The sequence below is a fragment of the Haematobia irritans genome, chromosome 2, assembly GCF_050003625.1.
Source record: "Haematobia irritans isolate KBUSLIRL chromosome 2, ASM5000362v1, whole genome shotgun sequence".
In the NCBI taxonomy this organism is placed as follows: domain Eukaryota; kingdom Metazoa; phylum Arthropoda; class Insecta; order Diptera; family Muscidae; genus Haematobia; species Haematobia irritans.
The window spans coordinates 224,131,049-224,153,907 of record NC_134398.1 but is presented as its reverse complement, the minus strand read 5'-3'; the positions used below and the strand labels follow the sequence as shown (position 1 = coordinate 224,153,907).

Below are 22,859 nucleotides of genomic sequence, written 5' to 3'. Positions count from 1 at the left end.
GTTGAAATGTAGTGAACCGATGAATAGTATGAAATGAATTATTTTCGAACTAAATTTTCAATTATATTTTTTTATTATATTATTTTTATTTATATATTTTTATTATTTACAAAATAATAGTTTCCTATAAATATAATTATTTTCCTACTATTCATCGGTTTAAAAATTTTTTTTTAATATTATTTGTTATTTAATTAAAATATTAATTTGGATAATTAATATTAAAACTGTAAAAATGTCTTTTCTTTTTTTAATTGTTTGGTTTAAACAATATTTTATTATTTTGAAAAACACCAACTATTATATTAATAATAAACCATTCCATTTATTTATTACTATGTATATTTAGATTGCAAAATAATTAACATCTTGGTTTTGAATAGATTTTATATGGATTTTATTATCATATAAAAATAAAGGAAAAAGCCAACAAAAAAACTAATTTTTGGTTATTTTTAGATCTGTTCTAAAATGGGTTTTCAAGGTCTCTCAATATGCTATTTGCAATCAATCTTCTATGATCGAAGTCATAAGGAAAAACATCTGTGATATTTTAATTTAGTTTTGTAATTATTTTAAATATTTCTTTAATGTCGTGGTGTTCCTGTGCCATTACTTTTTACAATTTAAAATTAATTTTAAAAAATATGACAAAAGACTAAATATTTCAATAAAAAATTCATCCCAGAAGAAGTTGGAAATCACCAACGAAACGTCGGATGTAAATATGAAATAAAGTCTTTTTATTTGCATATTGAGAGACCTTGAAAGCCCATTTTAGAAAGATCTAAAAATAACCAAAAATAAAGAATAAGAAGGTCGTACCAAAAAATTTAACAACAAAAATATTAATTAATCTTTGTAGTTAGTAGCCTACTTTCTGTCATTATTTATAATTGTAATTATTATGGTTATAAATATTAAAAATAAATAAATAAACATATCATTATGTGTATAATAAATGTACGGATATTATTAGTTTCATACTATTCATTGGTTCACCAATTTTTTTTTAATTTAATTAAAATATTAATTTCGATAATTAATATTTTAATTAATATTAAAACTGTAAAAATGTTCTATCTTTTTCTAAATTAACTTTAATTTTTAATTTAATAGTTGTGTCTGTTAATATTTTAATTGATTACGTTTTAAATTTCAATCAACTTTTTAATGGGTAATATTTTAGTGATAGTTAAAAAAAATAATAATTTTTTTGGTTTTCTTATAACACAACTTTAATTTATATTCAATATGATATTATGGGAAATAATCAAAATTATTAATTTAATGTTAATTTTTTTTCTTATATAAAAATGTCTTTACGATAAATGTTAATTTTTTCTTACTTTTCAAAATCAATTCTCTCCGCAGATTTCACTTCTTTTGTTTAGTATAAACATACTGTCATTTCGAATATTTTCTGTATTTTAAGAGAATTCCTTGTTATCTAACGAACCACTCACTCCAAGAAAGAAAGAAAGGCATATAGTTCATTGATTTCTTTGGCATTCCATTGTTCGAAATGAAGATTTAGTAGGAGTGACTGTATATTGTTGAAGACTTCAAGGTATTTCTTTAGGAAATATGTAGATGAATAAACAATTCTAGTAAAAATTTGTTTTATTCAAAATGAAAATCAGTATTGTAGCATTGGGAATAAGGTATATTAAAAGATATTGTCTTGAAATAATTTTAAATGATTGGAGACTTAGGTTTCAGACTCGAAATGAATAAGGCAAAATGAAATGTTGTAATTATTATGTCCTATATATGCTTTTAATATTTAACGGTAAAAAGAAAAAAAAGACCAGTGTTAAACTTATCCCCAATTTCACTTATTTCGATTGCAAAAATAATATTAAGTTTTATTTTAATTTTATTCATTTTTTAGAAAATTTTTCACAGCCAATCCAATTTTCTTTATACCAGGTATGTCTCAAAAATTTTATGAACCAAACGTGGGAATCGGCAATTTAATGAATATGCCAACAAATGTTATTATTTTACCCTATACGGTTTAGCTATGTGGTATACAGTAATCCCTCGATTTACGTCGTCTCGGTTTACATTGTTTCTATTTACGTCGTCGAATTTTTTGTTCCATCAAACTTCGGTTTACGTCGCAATTCGGTTTACGTCGTCGATGTTTTTGCCCACTTTATCAGAAACGCCTTCCATACGTAAAATAAGTATCAACAATGATGACATCGAAACATTTTTTTTTTCTGAAATTCTTACCGAATTTAATGAATTACCTTTATTTTTGAAGTTTTTTATTATGTACACGCACATATATACATAAATGGACTTAGGAGTAAGTATGAACAATTGTTAATTCGGTTTACGTCGTTTCGACTAACGTCGTCAAATTCCGGAACCAATCACGACGTAAATCAAGGGATTACTGTATTATAAATTTTTTATCTGAGTGCAGCTATGCGTATAATCAATATTAATTTTAGAGTTTATAAAATATAATTATTTAGGCGTATACTTTATGTTATAAAGGTTGCCTATTAGAGTATTGCATGGGAACATTCATTCGCAGCGCACACAACTGCACTCTCGAAACGGTTCGTGAGGACCGATGATCGAATGAATAGAATACGAGCACTCGCTTGATCGAATCGGTTCGAATGAATGTAATTGTATGAATGAGAACCCCATAAATCAGTATCGAGCGAATGTTGTCGTGAAGTCACTGACTGAAGTTGTGCATTCGTTCCAATTCTCGTTCGCAAGCAAACATTCAAATGCATTTGGTGAAACGGGATAATCGAGAATACTCGAACATTCAACGGTAGTTTGGGTATTTGCAAAGTTCTCGAGTATGTTATGACAAGAAATGGAATGCTTAATGAGAAAATAAGTTATAATGAGAAAATAAGTTGCTTCAAGTACAGTGTGTAATTCAGAGTTAAGTTTATGGAAAATAAAATGAGTGATTTTAAAAAGGTACATTTTTAATTTTTTATGATTTTGAGTGTAACAAGCAAAGTAAATAAATGTTTGTTTTATTTTTTTCCCCTAAAAAATAATTTGGCAAGACAAAATATTTTTAATTGCCTTTAAATATGAATGTCATTTATGCATAGCATAGACGACGCATTTTCCAGTTTATTTTAAATTTTGTTCTCAGAATTAAATACGAAAAACCTTACTTTTAAAAGTGAAATGGTTCTCTAAAGAATTCTTAGTATATTGCCCAAAAATATCATCAAACCCATTTTTGTCCAAAATGTTTCTCTTAACAACTAGAGCAATATTTTGTTGTACTATTAGTACCCTTTACATAGAAACGCAGAACACAAGCGTCTTTACGGCAACGTACAATACATATAAAAGTTGTTGTTGTTGTTACTATATGAGGGCAAAAAAGAATCGAATTCCTCGATTCCTTCACTCTGTTTTCGAAAACAATTTGACTCGTTGTGTTTGATCCCGAAGACTGAAGTTGTTTGATTGACCGTTTCATACAACACAAACGTGAACGAGTTATGGTTGTATTCGAACGTAAAAAATCGGTCTAAACGGGAACGACTACAAATCTCTACCTTACTTGTTGGGCTTCGAGATGTTCTCGAACACAAAAAAATATGACCGGTGCAATGCTCTATTACCTATACGCGATTGAAGACCATGGAGGAATTTCGGGTGAATACTCTGTTACATGTTTATGTTATTGATGACAATATAAAAGTTAGAAAAAAATGTAATATCTAATTTATTGCACTAATTTTTAGAACAAACTAATTGATATGAAAATATTGTTAACATTTATAGTTATATCAATAAATGTTGTATAATAATTTATAACATTTGCCAATGTGTGTTTGTTTTGCTAACCTAACCATATGACAATTTGTACGTAAAAATATATATTTTTAGATTTTTAAAATATATATTAATACATAAAAAAATTAACGATATATACAAAAACCAAATGTTAAATACAATGTACATAAAATAATTAACAAAATGTCTTCATTTCTCATTATTTTTATTTTATAATTTGACGAACATCTACATTTTGAAATTCTAAAATTAAAAATTTCAATAACATAATCATTTCAATTATATATAGATCATTATTATTTTCATACAATTTAATTAGGTTATTGTCAAGGCCTTTTACGCGTGTGTGCAAATATATCTACACTGCAGAGACTTTAAAAATTGCATTTAATAATTATAACCAGCAATATTAATGAATATAAATTCTTTATGGTTAACAGCTGCCATGGCTATCATCCATCTACCCTCTGGCCTAAGTATGTGGCAGGCAAAATGTTCTCAGCTTTCATTTCACCATTAAATATTTTCCTTAATATGTAAAAATCTAATAAATGTTGTTAGTGTGCTACAAAATGCATGGCATCCGTTTTATAATAAAATACCAAATGGATAAAGTATAATAATGGATAGTTTGTGAAAAAATTCCATTAATCAATATGTAAATGCATTAAGTAGTTTTGTTGAGTTTTTTGTTTAATTATTTTTATATCATAATAAAATCCATATAAAATCTATTTAAACCAAGTGGTTAATTAGTTTACAATGTAAATACTAAAAGTTCAATAATAAAAGCTTGATAGATTTTATTATTGAATAATAATAAATAAATGGAATGATTTATTATAAATGTAATAGTGAAATTTTGTGGGTGAGTTTCAAAATAAAAAAAAAATATTTTTTTTTAAACAAACAATTAACACCAATAGAACAAAAAATACAAATAGAAAAAATATACATCTATATGTAAATTTTTGCAATAAACTATCAATAAAATTTTCAGAATTTAGATTTTAATAATTTTGGTGTAATAAAAGAAGCTATTGTTTAAGAACTATATATATTCTTATATATTTAAAATACTAACCCCCATTTTCATGAAGCTCCGTTAGTGCTACGTTAGCTAACTAATTTTTAAACCAATCTATAGACATATCTGTCATCTTGTCTATACATTCTATATGCCAGTTAGGAGCTTACCTGCTAGAAATTTTTCAGTTTATGTTATTTGGAGAAAATATATTTTCAATTTACTTTCTGTTAACTGTTATTTAAAGCCTAATGGAGCTACATGAAAATGGCCGTAAGTGTCATATAACAAAGTTTATTATTATTATTATTATTTTTTTTTTTTTTTTGAAACCACTTATTTGTTTTTATCGTTATTTTATTCTTTATGGCAATTGCACACTTATTTTTTTATTGTTTTGTTCATATGATTGTCTCTTGTTATTGCTTACCTGTTCCATGGGAAATTCATTTTGTTCATCACCATCCACACTTCCGGCATATACATCGACAATTTCTACTTCCGTCAGACCTGTCTCCAATGTAATGGTTTTGTTGTATAACAAATCTGTATTTGAGCGATATTCACCTATAAATCGTCCCGTCAGATAACGAACTGTGAGTGCTGTAACAAAAAAGAAAATCGATTATAATCAATAGATTTTTTTTTGCTAGTAATGTTCTTTTTATAATATTTATATTCTTTTATTTTATGTATATAAATTTTGTTTGATAATTACACTTGTGGTGTTGTTTGTTAATTTGATGTGGGATGATTGGTATTTATAAAATTTTCTCCATAGCAACATAGCATATTAATTATTCATTATGTTATCAATGCACTCAATAATGAGAAACTATAATCAAGGGGCATTTGTATAAAAACTATCGTGTACAGTATGCATACCATAGGATCTGGATGCCATTAAGAAAAAAGCTTATAGGAGTATTTTTACCATATTAATGCAGGCCTCATATTTGAATAGATCAAAACAAGCCAGTGTGATGTAAAGTGATACGTATTGCGTAAAAATTGTTCCGGATTTCAATTCCGATAAAGTCTCCTAGATATATTTTTCTCAACATTAATACTGGCGACAATTCTGAACTGAAAACTATAAAGTGGCAAATTTGTGTGGTTCATTGAAAGACCTGGGCTTTAAAAAGAGGAACTAATGGAATCAGAAATATTAATTTTCTTTGAGCAAAAACCCAATACATGTTTTTTCGATGAGCGAGTCCATAACTAAATATTATTTTACAAAGTAATTGTAATTTGCAAAATTATATATTTCAAGAGAACTGATATTGTTGTAGTTGGAAGTTTTCAAGATTTGGCTTTCATTAGTCAGTTTAATTTTCTTAATATTGCTTGTGTGTGCAAAATTTTAATATATGAATTATGAATATTTTCCAATATTACTTAAATAAAGTAGGAAACTAAAAATTTGTCGAATCTTCAGCATTATCGAAAATAAAGTTTCGCATTAAACTTTTATATGTGAAATAAATATGCTAGCCATTGTGTTTCCTAGCTAAATTTTTAGTTTTCATAATGATTTTTGCTTTTCTGTTTTTGTTACAATAAAAAAATAAACACCTCATTCGGTATAAGCTGTAATATTTTGTACAATATTTTGTACAATAATAATATTTTGTTACAAAACTTTTTGATTTGAATTGATATGTATAACAACTATATGCGGCCATATAAGGACGGCCATTTTGCTTCTAAATATGCTTATTTGGTTTATGTGTGCAAACCAAGTGCACAGACTTTAAAGAAGACAACGTAAATTACAATAAAAAAATAAACACCTCATTCGGTAAGCTGTAATATTTTGTACAATAATAATATTTTGTTACAAAACTTTTTGATTTGAATTGATATGTATAACATCTATATGCGGCCATATAAGGACGGCCATTTTCCTTCCAAATATGCTTATTTGGTTCATGTGTGCAAACCAAGTGCACAGACTTTAAAGCAGACAACGTAAATTTTATTAAGCTATTGCTGCTTGCAATATCTTAAATTTAGTAAAATTTCTAGAATTGATCTTAGCTAATCACATACAACATCTGATTAATTTACTCAATGACATTTAAAAAAAAATTGTTTTAATCATGTGTGCAGTAGTTTTCCCTTTTGTTCCAATTTTTTTTTTCATCTTGACTAACTGAATTTAGTCAAGATATTAAGAAGACAGCATAAATTTTATTAAGCTATTGCTGCTTGCAATATCTTAAATTTAGTAAAATTTCTAGAATTGATCTTAGCTAACCACATACAACATCTGATTAATTTACTCAATGACATTATAAATAAAAATGCTTTAGTCATCATGTGCAGTAGTTTTCCCTTTTGTTCCAATTTTTTTTCATCTTGACTAACTGATTTTATCGTCTAATTAAGGCAATTATTTTTTTTTCTATTATGATTTTTCTATTAAACAAATTTGATTAATTGATTTTCAATAATTGTATACAGTATATTGTATATAATTCATTAATCATATAATTTAAGTAACAAATTATTTATGTTTCAAAAATATTTAGATGCTTGATGACTGCACACATTTCTGCAAACATTTTTAAGAACTAATGTTAAAGTGGTGCAATGGTTAGCATGCCCACCTTGCATACACAAGGTCGTGGGTTCGATTCCTGCTTCGACCGAGCACCAAAAAGTTTTTCAGCGGTGAATTATCCCACCTCAGTAATGCTGGTGACATTTCTGAGGGTTTCAAAGCTTCTCTAAGTGGGTTCACTGCAATGTGGAACGCCGTTCGGACTCGGCTATAAAAAAGGAGTTCCCTTGTCATTGAGCTTAACATGGAATCGAGCAGCACTCAGTGATAAGAGAGAAGTTCACCAATGTGGTATCACAATGGACTGAATAGTCTAAGTGAGCCTGATACATCGGGCGGCCACCTAACCTAACCTAACATAACCTAGCCTAACCTAACCTAACCTAGAGTCCTTTTTAAATGGAACTACCTTTTAGAGTTGAATTTCATTTAGGAAATCAATCTATGGATCGTTTTTTATAAATTCCTATAAAAACATTTTAATGCTTAATTTAATTTATTTATTGTTTATTTATCTTGCCCGCTTTGCATTTATATACAATTCACATTGTTTTCTTTTAATTTTCTTTTTTTAACCTTTAATAATAATATCGTGTTCTTGTAATACCACATGCCTGATATTCACATTGTCTCCTTGCATAATTCCCATTACAGAAAATTATCATTTATTATATTTTTATTGCAATATGATTTATCCATTTAACTCTTCACTGCAATATTTTTTAATGTTTATTGGTTTGAATTTATGCAAATAATAAATAATAATTATGGGATGTTGTTATGTCATACCGTTGTTGGTTTAAAAGAAAAATGTGCTGTTTTTCTTCAATATTTTATCTTCCGGTTTCTTTTGTATGTAGGCTAATAATATTAAATTTATTAAAATAATTAAAAAAAAAAATACCCAGAGAATGATAATAAGAGAAAATAAAATTATCAATAAAAATGTTCAATTACTAAAAAGGCACAATTTCCTTATTTTTAAACTGATAACACAACAGAAACAACATTTTTTTCTGAAAATGTTATAAAATCCTCCAAATTTTATCAAATTGACAAACACATTAATTTTGTGAAATTAGAGAAGATATTATAAAAAAAATCTTCTTGTTTGTTACATTTTCAAAAATTACAATTTTATGATCATAGGTCATTGTTATTCAGCGTTGCCAATTTAGCTTTTTTCCCGCTAGATTTGGCTTTTTTTGAAGACGTTTAGCGGGACAAAAATGCATTTAGCTTTTAGCTTTTTTTCTGGCTTTTTTTCATGCCCCTTTTAGCTATTTTTGGCTTTTTTTATTTTCGACATGTTCCTATTGAAATATGGATAAAACTTCGTTTTTATCTAAGCCTTGCTGTCAGAATAAGGGTTTCCACATATTTCAATTCCTTATATAAACTGTCAGTAAATTATTAGGAATATTAGCATTTGACTCGTTTATTATGATATAACTAAATTAAAATAGTAGATGTGAATTGCTTTGTACATTGAAAAAATATTGTTGTGAGGCCAAAGATTTCATTTCCTTAAAATACGAACGCGAATTTTGGTTATAATAGCATTTGTGAATTTCTCTTATATAAACTGTTTTCCTTGTCCAATAGCCGATAAATTCTTTTTGTCCTTATAGTTAAGTGATTCAACTTAAAAATGGGTATCTTTTCATGAAAGAAGGCTAGGGTCAATTCTAAAAAAATCTTAAAATTAATGAAATAGTCTTTAAATTTGTGGAGTTTTTGTATCTTGACCACAAACCAAAATAGCGTTCAAAAATAGAAGAGGTTTTTCAACATTTTATTTTAAAAACGTATACATAGAATAATTTCTACTTAAAGTCGAGTCTGAATTTGGAAATTTAAGTTGTCGTTAGCACGTTTTTAAAGCATTGTGATAGCTCATGAAGAAAAAGCTGAAAAAAACGAATATTTAAATTCAAATTTGACTCGGAATCAATACCAAAATCATTAGTGTACAAAATCTTTGGAACCGAATATAGAAATAATTAAGGAAATAAAGTTTTGAATGTGGTATTATTTTTTTAACATCAAAAAATGCAATGAAAAAATTCGTAGTGATAGGATCAAAACAAATCTGCTATATATTAATGGAATGGATTTACATTTACGAAAATTGGACAACAATAGGTTTGTATGGGAAATTTTTGAAAAAAAGTTATTCAATATAAACTTGCAAGACAGTTAGAATGGGTTTTATTCTCTTGGGTAAAATTAGGAGAAGTGTTCTCGTTCACGAATTTATCATTAATTCAGTTAAAACGAAATATATTGATATTTTCCAATGCAGTTCTATGTGACATTATGCAATATATCGCACATTGGACTTGTTGATGATTAACCAGCTGGCAATTGCAAGTTTACTGGGAAAAATGTTTTTACTAGGAAATATAAACGAAGGACTTCCAGTAAAAATTTGTGATAGTAATCAAAATGTATCGAGTACGCAAACAGAGCTAATATGACTTAAATTTTCTTACAGTCTCACAGAAATTGAATTAAAATGAATACAATTAAAATAATATGCATTTTAAGTGAAATAAAGCCTTTAAGTTTGTTAAATTTCAATCAAAAATGTGACTTTTGATACAAAAAATTTTAGCTTTTTTTCTAGCTATTTTTTAAAATTTTTTAGCTTTTTTTGGCTAGTTTTTTGGACAAATCTAGCGGTTTTTTGTGAAACAATTCTGGCAACGCTGTTGTTATTACATATACCTTGTATTGCATTCAGTAGACAGGTTTCATCATTTCGATAAAAAAAAATCTCGAGTGCTCATAACCTCCATTACAGTTAGTTGGATTTCTTGTCTCACTACCTAACCTAACAAATATTCTTGTTATTGAAACTTTAACGACTCGATATATGGTCACATAAGATTTTTTGATTGACTGTAAATTGAATTCTGAGAATATCGTCTTACAAAAAAAGTACACAAAGGGCTATATAAGAAAAAAAAAACACAAGCAGTGAGCAATAACGCGTTTGTTACTTATAAAATGAAAAAGTAAACTCATAACAATGGTGATTCGGTAATAAGAATTTGTTTTATTTTTTGTTTTTTTTTTTTTTTTTTTTGATAAAATTTATTTCTTCAAAATTAATGCCTTTTATGCAATAATGCAACGAAATGATATTGTTCGATTTATAAGGGTTCTGGTGAAATAAGTGTTACGGTAATTGGATTTTGAAAGTGTTATGTAGGTTTTGCTTTATTAAAATTGTAATTGGCTGACCAAAAATCAAACCATTAAATGTTCATTTAAGCTTATAATAAATATGGGATATTTCTTATCATATATCCCGTATTCACTTTAAATTCAATTGATTTAGATTTACTCAAATCGGTACACGATAAAGCTATCCTGTTTATGAGTGTAGAAAATAGTCTGACTAGTTTTTGAAAGAGGGAAAATGGATTGTATTCAACATTAACTGTTAATTCTTTTCAATTTTTTTTAAAACTGGATCTTGAAAAATTATGGTTAGGTTAAAATGATTATGGCGGAAACAAAAAAACTTATTAACTTAAATACACATATTTTTTATATGCCTGAAAACTTTTTGATACAACTCTTTAGTTTGAATTGATTTGCACTACCGTAGTATACTGTCAAACTAAGAAGACCAATTCGATAAAGGATAAAGTTGTTTGATCTATGTGTGCAGAAGTTTTCATTACTTTTTTTATGAGATGGTAATTGTATCAAATTGTATCAATTGAATTTTTAATAAATTTTGTTTTTCATATATAATTAACTCTATGATCGAACAATTTCAATTAAACAAATAACTGGATAAATTAATTTTGTGACTAGTGATTTTTATTTTTATATATTTATTATAATTAATAATTATTACCAAGATTTTAATATAATCCAATAAAATTCTTCTTTTTCTTGTTCTCTCCTATAGCTATCCCCAAAATTTCCATTCTATTAAAATTTCATGTCCAGAATCAAAACAAAATCAAAGAAATTTCCATAGGCCGAAATAAAAACACCTGCTTGTTATATACACAAATCTTTAATTACCTCATTTCAAATAATATTGTATTTCTTAGTATAAACATTTTCAATCATTCAATGATTCATTCATCAATCGCATTTCATTCATGCCTTTGCCACCACAAAATCAGCCAACTAGGTAGGATTTTGTATAGATATACAAAAACAGAATACAAGCAGGTTATTTATTAATCAATGAATTCCTATTTTACAAACACAAAGGCAGTTTTTAATTTAATTAGATTTTTAAGAGCTGATAATAGAAAAATAAAAGGTCAATAGGATTAAAAAAAATTATCCAAAGAGGGAGTTAGATTATATTTTATAAATATTTTTTTTTTAATAAAGAGAATTTAGGACAACTTCCGTAAATTTACCTTTAATCTCTATACAATTTATTAAAAAAAATTAAAATTATCCAAAGAGGGAGTGAGATTATATTTTATAAATATTTTTTTTTTAAATAAAGAGAATTTAGGACAACTCCCATAAATTTACCTTTAATCTCTATACAATTTATTTTAAATAAATAAATAATCCTATTATTATTTATTTTAAATAAAAATACAAAGGTAAAAGTTCATAAGGATTTAAAAACAAATTTTTTCCAAAGAGAGAGGGAGAGAGAAGAAGTAGGATTATGTTTTCGAAGTAATTTTGAATAAATAACCATAATATAGTATAAATCTCTTAAATCTATCAATTTTGCCTAAAGAGAGAGAGAGTAAAAGGGGGGAGTGAGTAGGGTTATATTTTCGAAATAATTTTGAATAAATAAAAAGAATTTAGGAGAACCCACATAAATTTACCTTTAATCTCTTTAATATTTATTTTAGATAACAACACAAAGGTAGAAGGTTCATAGGATTGAAAAAGCAACTTAATACAAAGAGAGAGAGAGAGAGGGATTAGGATTATATTTTCAAAATTACTTTGAATAAATAAAGAGAATTTAGGTCAACTCCCTTAGTCCCTTAAAATCGACCTTTAATCTCTCTACTATTTATTTTACATAAAAATACAAAGGTAAAAGGTAACGAGGATTAAAAAAAAAAACAAAATTTTTGCAAAGAGAGAGAGAGAGAGGGAGAGAGAGGGAGAGAAAGGGAGTAGGATTACATTTTTGACATAATTTGAATAAATGAAGAGAATTTGATCGACCTTTAATCTATTTATTTTAAATAAAAATACAAAACTAAAAGGTAACGAGGATTAAAAAAACAACAAAACTTTTCCAAAGAGTGAGAGAGAGAGAGAGAGAGAGAGAGAGAGCGGGAGTAGGATTATATTTTTGACATAAATTTGAATAAATAAATAGAATTTAATCGACTTTTAATCTCATTACAATTTATTGTAAATAACAATCCACCATGTTCTGATATTCGAAATCGCAAATTGTAAAATATTCATTTGACAATATTTTCATAATCATAAAACGGACAAATCTAAAGACTCTCTAATAATGGAATTTGAATGTATATCCCAGAGTATTTCAATTTTTTCATTATAAGAAAAATAAATCCTTTGCGTTTTGCGATTCCGAATTTCGGTACATAGAATAATGACTTTTAAATGTAATAATTTTTTTTCAATGATAACTGATATATTTGTCATGATTGGTATGACAAATATATATATATATAAATTTTCTTCTTTCAGTTGACTATTTTTTTAAATATCTTTTTTATGTGTATTCAATAAATTCCATTGCAGAATAATGGTGGTATTATAAAGTCATTTTCATTTAGTTGGAATTTTTATATATTTCTCTTTCTCTAATGCAATTTCCTATTATGATTTTATTTGCTTTCATATACTGCATTATAAAAACTGACGTCATATTTTTCATTCATTTCTTTGACTTATTGAACTATGTCTGTTGTGACCAGTAGCTGATGAAGAAAATATTTTTTTATGATACTATAAGCTGAAGAATCCCATGAATGAAACGAATATCTACTTATTGCTATCGATGTTATTCTTTAAAAACCTACACTCAAAAAAAAGTGAACTCTCTATTTCACAAAAGCCAATTTAACTTTATTTTAGTTCATGGAATTATTATGTTTGGAGAAAGTCTCCTCTACTCTAATAATTTTTTGAGTACGTTAGTTAAATTAACAAAAACCGAGGAAAAAAAATATACACAAATGAAGGATAAAGATTAACTAAATTCGTGTCTTCCACAAAATAGTTCAATATTTCTTTAAATTTGTAAATTTTATTACAAATGCGCTCATCATGAACTTCGTATGTCACTAAAGACATTCTTACAATTTTGAACTCCAATTTTTTCCTTCAAACTAAAAAATTTTCTTTAACAAGTGAAAAAACTTAATTATGTCTAATAAATTTTCTTGAATTTGTCGAAAAATATTTACTTATTTTTATAAGTATAACAAACGTGATGTCAGCGTTTGTTATACTGTTTAGTTAAAATTTTCTACAAATATTCAAAATTTTCTAAAATTAACCGAAATTTTTCTTCCTGGTGGGTTCACTGTTTTTTTCAGTGTAAGGAGCACATCATCTGGAATAGGTAGGATTCATTAAAATTTTAGTTTACAAAGATTGATTGGATGAAGAGAAAGCAATCGGTAACTCTTAAATATGTGATCAAATTGGCTCTTTAATATTTTTGTAAAATATTAAAAAAGTCAAAAAAATTTGTGTTAAAATTTAATATAAAATGTTCATACGAAAAAAGCAAATATTTCCTAACTAAATGTTATGAAAAAAATTGTCGGAAATTTATGTACATTTTTCATAGGAAAAATTTCATGTTATGCTTATACTTGAATATAACTAATAACTATTTTTGTAATTAAACAAATTTTTTACAAGTTAAATTTCTCCCATAATACTCCCTACTGTGGAACATATAATACATTTAGACATTTGGTTTGAAATAATTTTATTGTGTGACCAGACAATGAGTTCAATGGTCTTCATGTCATGATTTCTAATTGAGCGTATTTTAATTGAAATGGGATTCTGGCCAAATGATTTCATTCACCCCATTTTATAAAATAATACCATTTTAAACAAAATAAAATCTCCATTGATTTTCAATTTTTATAACCAATTATGTTACCCCACAAAATCATGTTAGTAACAGAAAAGGCAATTACCGGCCTACTTTCACAAGATATTAAAATTTTCCACATCTACTTAAATACAATATAAATCAATGAACTCCTCACATATAATATAATTTGGAATTTTGTACAACAACAAAAAAATAAAATAAAAATAAAAACCCAAACATATATATATATATATATATATATATATATATATATATAGAAAATAAGCAATCACTTTCATTTGTGTGATGGCCGAAATTTTGACTATTCCTGGAAATGCCAGTGAACTTTGTTTAACATAAAATCTCCTCCAAAATGCAGGAGTGAGTTTGTGTTGTGCATATGCATTTTCTATACTTCGGGTCAAAAAAACTTTAATCCAAACCAAAATGATTTGCAATTAATTTTACCATAAATCGATTTATTATGGTTTTGCAAGATTCTAGGGTAAAACAGCAGGCATTGTCATAAAATAATAAGACCAGATCTAATCACATCTAACCATCAATTTAAAATGTGTATAATAACCTAGAATGCCATGGGATGCTATTGATGAAGATGTTGACATTGTTTGTTTATGACTGATAACCTTCAATAGCAGAATATGTCAGTTGGATATTATGAAGATGGAATATGTATTAGGGAAGATTATTTATAAAATATCGTGATACACATTTTAGTAACATATTTTGGAGGGATTTGACATGAGAAAATAAGGAAAATTTGGGAAAGAGTTTTCATTCAGTCTAGAGGTTATGGTGCTGGGTTTTGGAATCCAATTTGAATTCCAATAATGAAACATTTGTACAATTTGGTGCTTTCCTATTAGTTTTAGAGTTATTCATGTGTGCGTTAGATTTTTATATTGAATTTTTAATTTAATAGAAGGATTGCTAAGAATTTGTGGCTTTGTATTTTCGTAAAAATAATAGATATACATGGTCTTTTTCGTATATCATTTCTTTCGTATACATTTTTATTTTCAGAAATTATTCGGTAAATTTTAATTTTTTAATTTAACTATACAAATTGTTCAACCCATGCAATTGATATTGACATTTTGCTTATAGTGTTTGTTTTTTGTTACGAATGTTATTAATTGGGTTTATATTTGGCCCATGTGTGCATTCATAAATCACCTATATTTTCATTATATATAATTATTTATACTTTGTTCTTTTTGAAATTTTAAAAAAAGAAGCAATTGATATGAATAAGACCATTAGATGTTTTGTCTCAGCTATAAAATATTTGTTAATAAATCGTAGAATTTTCTGTGTGTGCAATTTCAATGTATAAACAAATTTAAATTAAAAATATGCTCTACTGCTCAATTATTTTTTTAGCGCAAAGAAATGATTGATAGCACAGTTATTGGAAATGTTTCTTTTTAAGTTATGTTTTCAATTAGTTACTTGGCCTTTTATGTGTGCAGTTTATTGTATTAAAAAAAATCTCTAAAAAATATTTTCGAAAGAAAAAATTAATTGATATGAATAACATCGTTAGGTATTTTGTCTCGTCTATAAAATATTTGTTAATAAATCGCAGAATTTTCTGTGTGTGCAATTTCTATGTATAAACAAATTTAAATCAAAAATATGCTTGATTGCTCAATTATTTTTGTTTAGGGCAAATAATTGATATTAATATCACAGTTATTGGAATTGTTTCTTTTCAAGTTATGTTTTCAATTAGTTGCTTGGCTCTTTATGTGTGCAGATTGTTGTATTAAAAAAAAAATTCCAAAAAATTATTTTCGAAATTTTAAGACAAAAATTAATTGATATGAATAACACCGTTAGGTATTTTGTCTCGTCTATAAAATATTTGTTAATAAATCGCAGAATTGTCTGTGTGTGCAATTTCTGTGTATAAACATATTTAGATTAAAAATATGCTTGACTGCTCAATTATTTTTTTTAGCGTAAAGAATTGATGTTGATAGCACAGTTATTGGATTTGTTTCGTTCTAAGTTTTATATTTAATTAGTTGCTTGGCCTTTTATGTGTGCTGAGTATTTTGTTTAAAACAAATCTCTAAAAAAATATTTTCGAAATTTTAAGAAAAAAATTAATTGATATGAATAACACCGTTAAGTATTTTGTCTCGTCTATAAAATATTTGTTAATAAATCGTGGAATTTTCTGTGTGTGTAATTTCTGTGTATGAATAAATTTAAATTAAAAATATACCTAACGGCTCAATTATTTTTTTTAGCGTAAAGAATTGATTTGATAGCACAGTTATTGGAATTGTTTCTTTTTAAGTTATGTTTTCAATTAGTTACTTGGCCTTTTATGTGTGCAGATTATTGTATTAAAAAAAATCTCTAAAAAAATATTTTCGAAAGAAAAAAATTAATTGATATGAATAACACCGTTAGGTATTTTGTCTCGTCTATAAAATATTTGATAATAAATCGCAGAATTTTCTGTGTGTGCAATTTCTATGTATAAACAAATTTAAATCAAAAATATACTTGACTGCTCAATTATTTTTGTTTAGCGCAAATAATTGAAATTGATATCACAGTTATTGGATTTGTCTTTTTTAAGTTGTGTTTTCAAAAAGTTGCATGGCCTTTTATGTGTGTAGATTATTGTATTAAAAAAATCTCTAAAAAAATATTATCGAAAGAAAAAAATTAATTGATATGAATAACACCGTAAGGTATTTTGTCTCGTCTATAAAATATTTATTAATAAATCGTAGAATTTTCTGTGTGTGCAATTTCTGTGTATAAACATATATAGATTAAAAATATGCTTGACTGCTCAATTATTTTTTTTAGCGTAAAGAATTGATATTGATAGCACAGTTATTATATTTGTTTCGTTCTAAGTTTTATATTTAATTAGTTGCTTGGTATTTTATGTGTGCTGAGTATTTTGTTTTAAAAAAAAATCTCTAAAAAATATTTTCGAAATTTTAAGAAAAAAATTAATTGATATGAATAACACCGTTAGATATTTTGTCCCGCCTATAAAATATTTGTTAATAAATAGTAGAATTTCTTGTGTGTGCAATTTCTATATATAAACAAATTTAATTTATTTTTGTTTGGCGTAAAGAATTGATCTTGGTATTAAAGTTATTGAATTTGTTTCTTTTTAAGTTATGTTTTCAATTAGTTGCTTTGCTTTTTATGTGTGCAGATTATTGTATTAAAAAAAATATTAAAAAAATTATTTTTGAAATTTTAAGAAAAAATAAATTAATATGAATAAGCCCTTTAGGTATTTGATCTCGTTTATAAAATATTTGTTGAAAAATTGTAGAATTTTCTGTGTGTGCAATTTCTGTATATAAACAAATTTAAATCAAAAATATGTTTGACTGCTCAATTATTTTTGTTTAGCGCAAAGAATTGATATGGATAGCACATTTACTGGATTTGTTTTTTTGAAGTTCTGTTTTCAATTAGTTGCTTGGTCTTTTATGTGTTCAGAGTATTTTGTTAAAAAAAATTTTCACCTTTAAAGTTTATGCATTTGTAATACATGACAGACTATTTATATAAATAAAATTAATATATCATTTTCACTTTAAAAATTGCTTGCGATCTATGCTGGAATATTTTGTCAATATTTTCTTACACATATTAGTTTGTGTTTTAAAAGTGTTAAATTTTGTAGAGAAAAAGCTTAATTTGGTTGGAGAATCATTTTATACGAGACTTATTTCGTTCAAGGTAATGTAACGGTCATAAGAAAATTTATTAAATTTCCACTTTTAAAACTAGTAGAAAATGAAATTAAGCGATTTTTAGTATTTATTCTATGCAAACAAAGTTTAATTCACCCTATTCTACTATTTTCCAATGTAATTGCTTTTCATTTATTATGCTTGTGCATTAATATGATTTCCTTTGACAATGTTTTGCCAATGCATAAAGTGGGGTTACGGAGAGATTTAATGCAATTTCTCTATAAATTATGAACAACAAATCACCACAAGGAAAGAGTATGAAAGCCTTAAAGCAAAGGTAATAAAGTGAGATTTCTCATTGCCATTTCAAATGTTTTCATCGTGAAGACAAATACACAAAAAGAAAAGGAAAAGGAAGTATTGCAAAGGAAATGTAAGTCTTTCTTATGAAATATTTTTTTTAAGGTTTAACATAGTAAACAACGATTTTGAAAATATGACGTCAATGGGAGGGAAAAAATACTATCCATTGATGTCATTGGAATTTAAAGGGTAATAATATTAAACGAAAAAAAAACATAAATAAATGCGAATGAATGTGTGAAAGTTTGTATCCCTCTCTATTTAAAATTTTATTTAATTTTTTAAATCGATAAAAAATAAATTTATAATAAACCTAATTTTTTAACAATTTAAAAAATAGTAAATAAATAGGGATGGACATTTTGTGAAAATTAATGAATTTTGAATGCTTAAAATTATTTGAAAATATTTTGCACACTTCATATACAGTATAAATTAAATATAAACCAAAATTTTATTTTATTTAATAAAAACGAGACCAATTTGACTATTTGTTAAATAAACATTTATTTACCAAACTTCAAAATGGGGTTCATTTTTAGTAAATAAAAAGAAATAAAACTTTGCTTTATATTTAATTTAAAAAACATTTATTTAACAAATTGCAAAATGGGGCTCGTTTTTATTAAATAAAATTAAATAAAGCTTTATATTTAATTTATAGTGTATATATGAAGTGTGCGAAATATATTCAACTAATTTGAAGCATTAAAAATATCTGTAATTTTCAAAAAATTTTCATCCCTCTTTATCTTCAAACTATTAATATAACATTTTTAGATATATTACTAAATGTATAGAAAATACACACCCACCACTCTTCACTCATGATTTCTTATATTTTTTGGATAAGTTAAACCAATTGCAATTGCTTAACCCTTAAACGATGACAGTGAAAAAGCATTTCCATTCGAATATGATGCAAAGAACATATGGGATTTTTGTTTTGGCGGATGAAACAAAACATTATTTTCAAAAATATCACATACCATTGAATGTCTGACATCAAATGAAATTAATTACACCAGAAAATATTGTTAGTGTCTAGTATTTCATAAAAACAACACTTTTGAAAATCTAAAATAATGATACACTAAAAACTTATGAAGCGAAGAGATATGGCCTATGTGGTTTAATAAATTAATCAATATGATTTCAATTTCATTTTTATTTTACTGACCCATTGATGATGGCTGTATTTTGAGTTTCTTATACTAAATCCTCTGGCAAAATAAATTACTTGGAATACCAAAGATTAATATGCACAACAATAAATTATTATTTTTTTTTTGGTTTCTTATAGAGAAGCTAGCATATAGAAAAAGAAAACTAGGGAAACTAAACGTAAAAAAGATTTAAGCTTTGACCTGAATAGCATTTGTTGGAAGAAAAAAAATGTATAACCCCACCAAATAGCAAATTCAAATCCAATACTAATTCAATCGTATATAGACACCCTCATTGGCCTCACAACCAATACCATAAACCTGGGCGAAACGATGTAAATTTTTTAATATTGAAAGTTGGAAACAAATCGAAACGAGAAGAAAATCTTAAGCATTACAACTACAGATGCCCAAAAACAAATGGCCACCGACAACGACCCACTTAACATATAAAATACAAGTCATTTGGTTTTTATCGCATTTTTCCTAGATAGATGTATTTCGATTTTTTTTTGCTTGGCCAATTTACCTTTTGCACCACTCTCGACTCTCATTGAGATTGTTAAAAAAAAAACGAGGCGAAATTGTGAGATCTTCATCTCAAAAATTCTATTACACAATTTTTGTGAGAGTAATATTTTGTTATTCTCTCACCTTTGGCCTTCTCCAATAGCATGTAATTTTGAACTCTTAAAAAAATTCTTTTGTATATTTTGATGGCCTTTACATAAGGTAATGAGTATCCTCATTCCCTTAGCTACCTTAAAAATCATTGAGGTATTTCATTACATGAACAACAAAAAAACATTAAAATACCTTTTTAAAACACCTGTTGTTTTCGATTTGTGTTTTTTTTTCGTACTCATATTCATGTTGCAATAGATTTCAATTTTTTTTTTGTGTTTGGTTCTTGGCCACTTGTAGTGGTCTTGTCCAAATATTTTTTGTGTGCTACACGTTTTCAATATTCTTTATAGGCTTTGTTTATTTACACTGTCGGCCAAGTGTTTGTTTATGGATTTTCATTGAAGATATCTTTCTCTGCAATAGACCTCATCACCTTATACTGTTGTGAACTCTTTGGGTGGCTACTTTGCTGCTGGTTTATGCAGTTTTTGCATTATTTTGTATCTCTTTGCTTTTTATTATCAACAAAAGAATATAATTATGGCAAAAAATTAAAAACAAAAAGAATGTGGAAAATTTATTATACTGAGGTGTAAAAAGATCAGTGGATTGGTTGCATTTTTTGATGTGGCAAACAAAAGGCCTTGTTTAAGTTTAAATGGTATGGAGAGCACTTGGAAGATATTATTATGTTTTGGTTTTTTTGAGTTAACACAAAATTAATAATAATGAAAATAATAATAAAAATAAACTTTGGAATTATTGCATTTTACTTAATTTAATTTAATTTTATTTTAGTAACTTAAATATTTAATTCATTTAAGTTTAATTAATTTTTACTTTATTGAGAGAGATCACTAACTCACATGTAAAGGGTGGTTAGATTGTAAGGGCCGATGTTGAATGTGAACCACACCTAAACGCCAAGTTTTTTCCGAATATTATTTGACATTTCTCTATTTCGGACTTATTCAATTTGAACCATGGAGAGATACACAATCCAACAACGAGTTAAAGTTATCCAGACTTATTATGATGTGGATGATCAATTTTCGAAGAAAATCATGTTCAGTGATGAGGCACATTTTCACGTCAGTGGATTCGTCAATAAACAGAATTGCCGCATTTGGGCGAATGAGAATCCAAGAGTGATTGTCGAAAAACCAATGCACCCACAAAGAGTGACTGTTTGGGGCGGTTTATGGGCTGGCGGCATCATCGGGCCGTATTTTGTTCCAAAATGAGGCCGTTCAGGCAGTTACTGTGAATGGTGTTCGCTATCGTGAGATGATAACGAACTTTTTATGGCCGGAATTTGAAGATATGGATGTGGACGATATGTGGTTTCAGCAGGACGGTGCCACTTGCCACACAGCTAACGAAACAATGGCTCTTGGGGTTATTTGAAAGAAAAGGTGTACGTCGATAAGGCAGCAACAATTCAAGAGCTAAAGGATGAGATAATTCGGCACATTAACGCCATAGAACCTCCATTATGCCTCAGCGTCATCGAAAATTTGGACCATCGGATGGAGGTGTGCCACCGAGGTCGCGGCGCCCATTTGGCCGATATTTTGTTCCATGCATAATTGAGTAATACCAATATATCATAATAAAATAAAATTACAATAATTTCCTAAATAGTTTGTGTTTTATTCAAAATCAACATCGGCCCTTGAAATTTTAACCACCCTTTATTTTAACATAAAATTAATAATAATGAAATGAAAATTCAGTTAATTTAAAATAATTTGTTAGTCATTGGAATTATTTCAATTAAATTAATTTCATTGAAATTTATATTTTTCATTTACTTGGATGTTATGTAGTTTTAATTTAATTAGTAACAAACGAGAGAGATCGATAATTTTCTTTAATTTTGAAATACAAATAGTATTGAGAACACCATACGTTATTTTCTCTCTGCAAAACCAAAAAAAAAAAGTGAGATTAATAATTCACTTCTCTTCTGGAATTGACGAATTGCCTAAAATGCTTGATTTCATGGCCACTGTAAATAGCAGTTATACGAGGTTTGCATATGTAACAGTAATCTGCAGTTTACACATATCATTTAACATAGAAAACAACCCTATTCTCTTAGATAATAATCATTCTCATTGCATACTCTATATCATATATGTTAAATACTTCGATCACAAACGAGCTCATATTGGCTACTAATATAGGTTTTATATACTAGATAGAAAGTAAGTTAAACCACAAATATTAAGTTTGTGGTTATGCTTTACCAATCAATATGGACAAACTATATAGTAAAAAAAACGTATATATAAAATATTGTAAGATAATTAAGGTTTCATATGTAATCAATATATCTCATTGGATATTAATAGTCCCCCCTTTTTACGTCATTCTAAATATTTTGAAAAGTTCTAGGTTTTTCCATCATTCATTTAAAATTCCTATTAAAAGAGTAAAAAAATTAAAAGTGATGCAATTGCATATAATACCTCTATTGAATCACTTTGCATAATACTGTTGGTCACATATGTCATTGAGACATATGTTACGGTGTTATGTTATGTGA

At 26.7% G+C, this 22,859-nt stretch overlaps 1 protein-coding gene across 1 annotated transcript in view; it reads right to left on the bottom strand.

Moving 5' to 3' along the window:
• The window catches only part of LOC142227181 (ras-related and estrogen-regulated growth inhibitor-like protein), a 59,971-nt gene that overhangs the window by 18,936 nt on the left and 18,176 nt on the right, over positions 1 to 22,859 (bottom strand). The window contains exon 3 of the mRNA XM_075297583.1: positions 5,256 to 5,428. Coding sequence (XP_075153698.1) covers positions 5,256 to 5,428 — 173 coding nt within the window. The remainder of the gene's footprint in view (positions 1 to 5,255; positions 5,429 to 22,859) is intronic.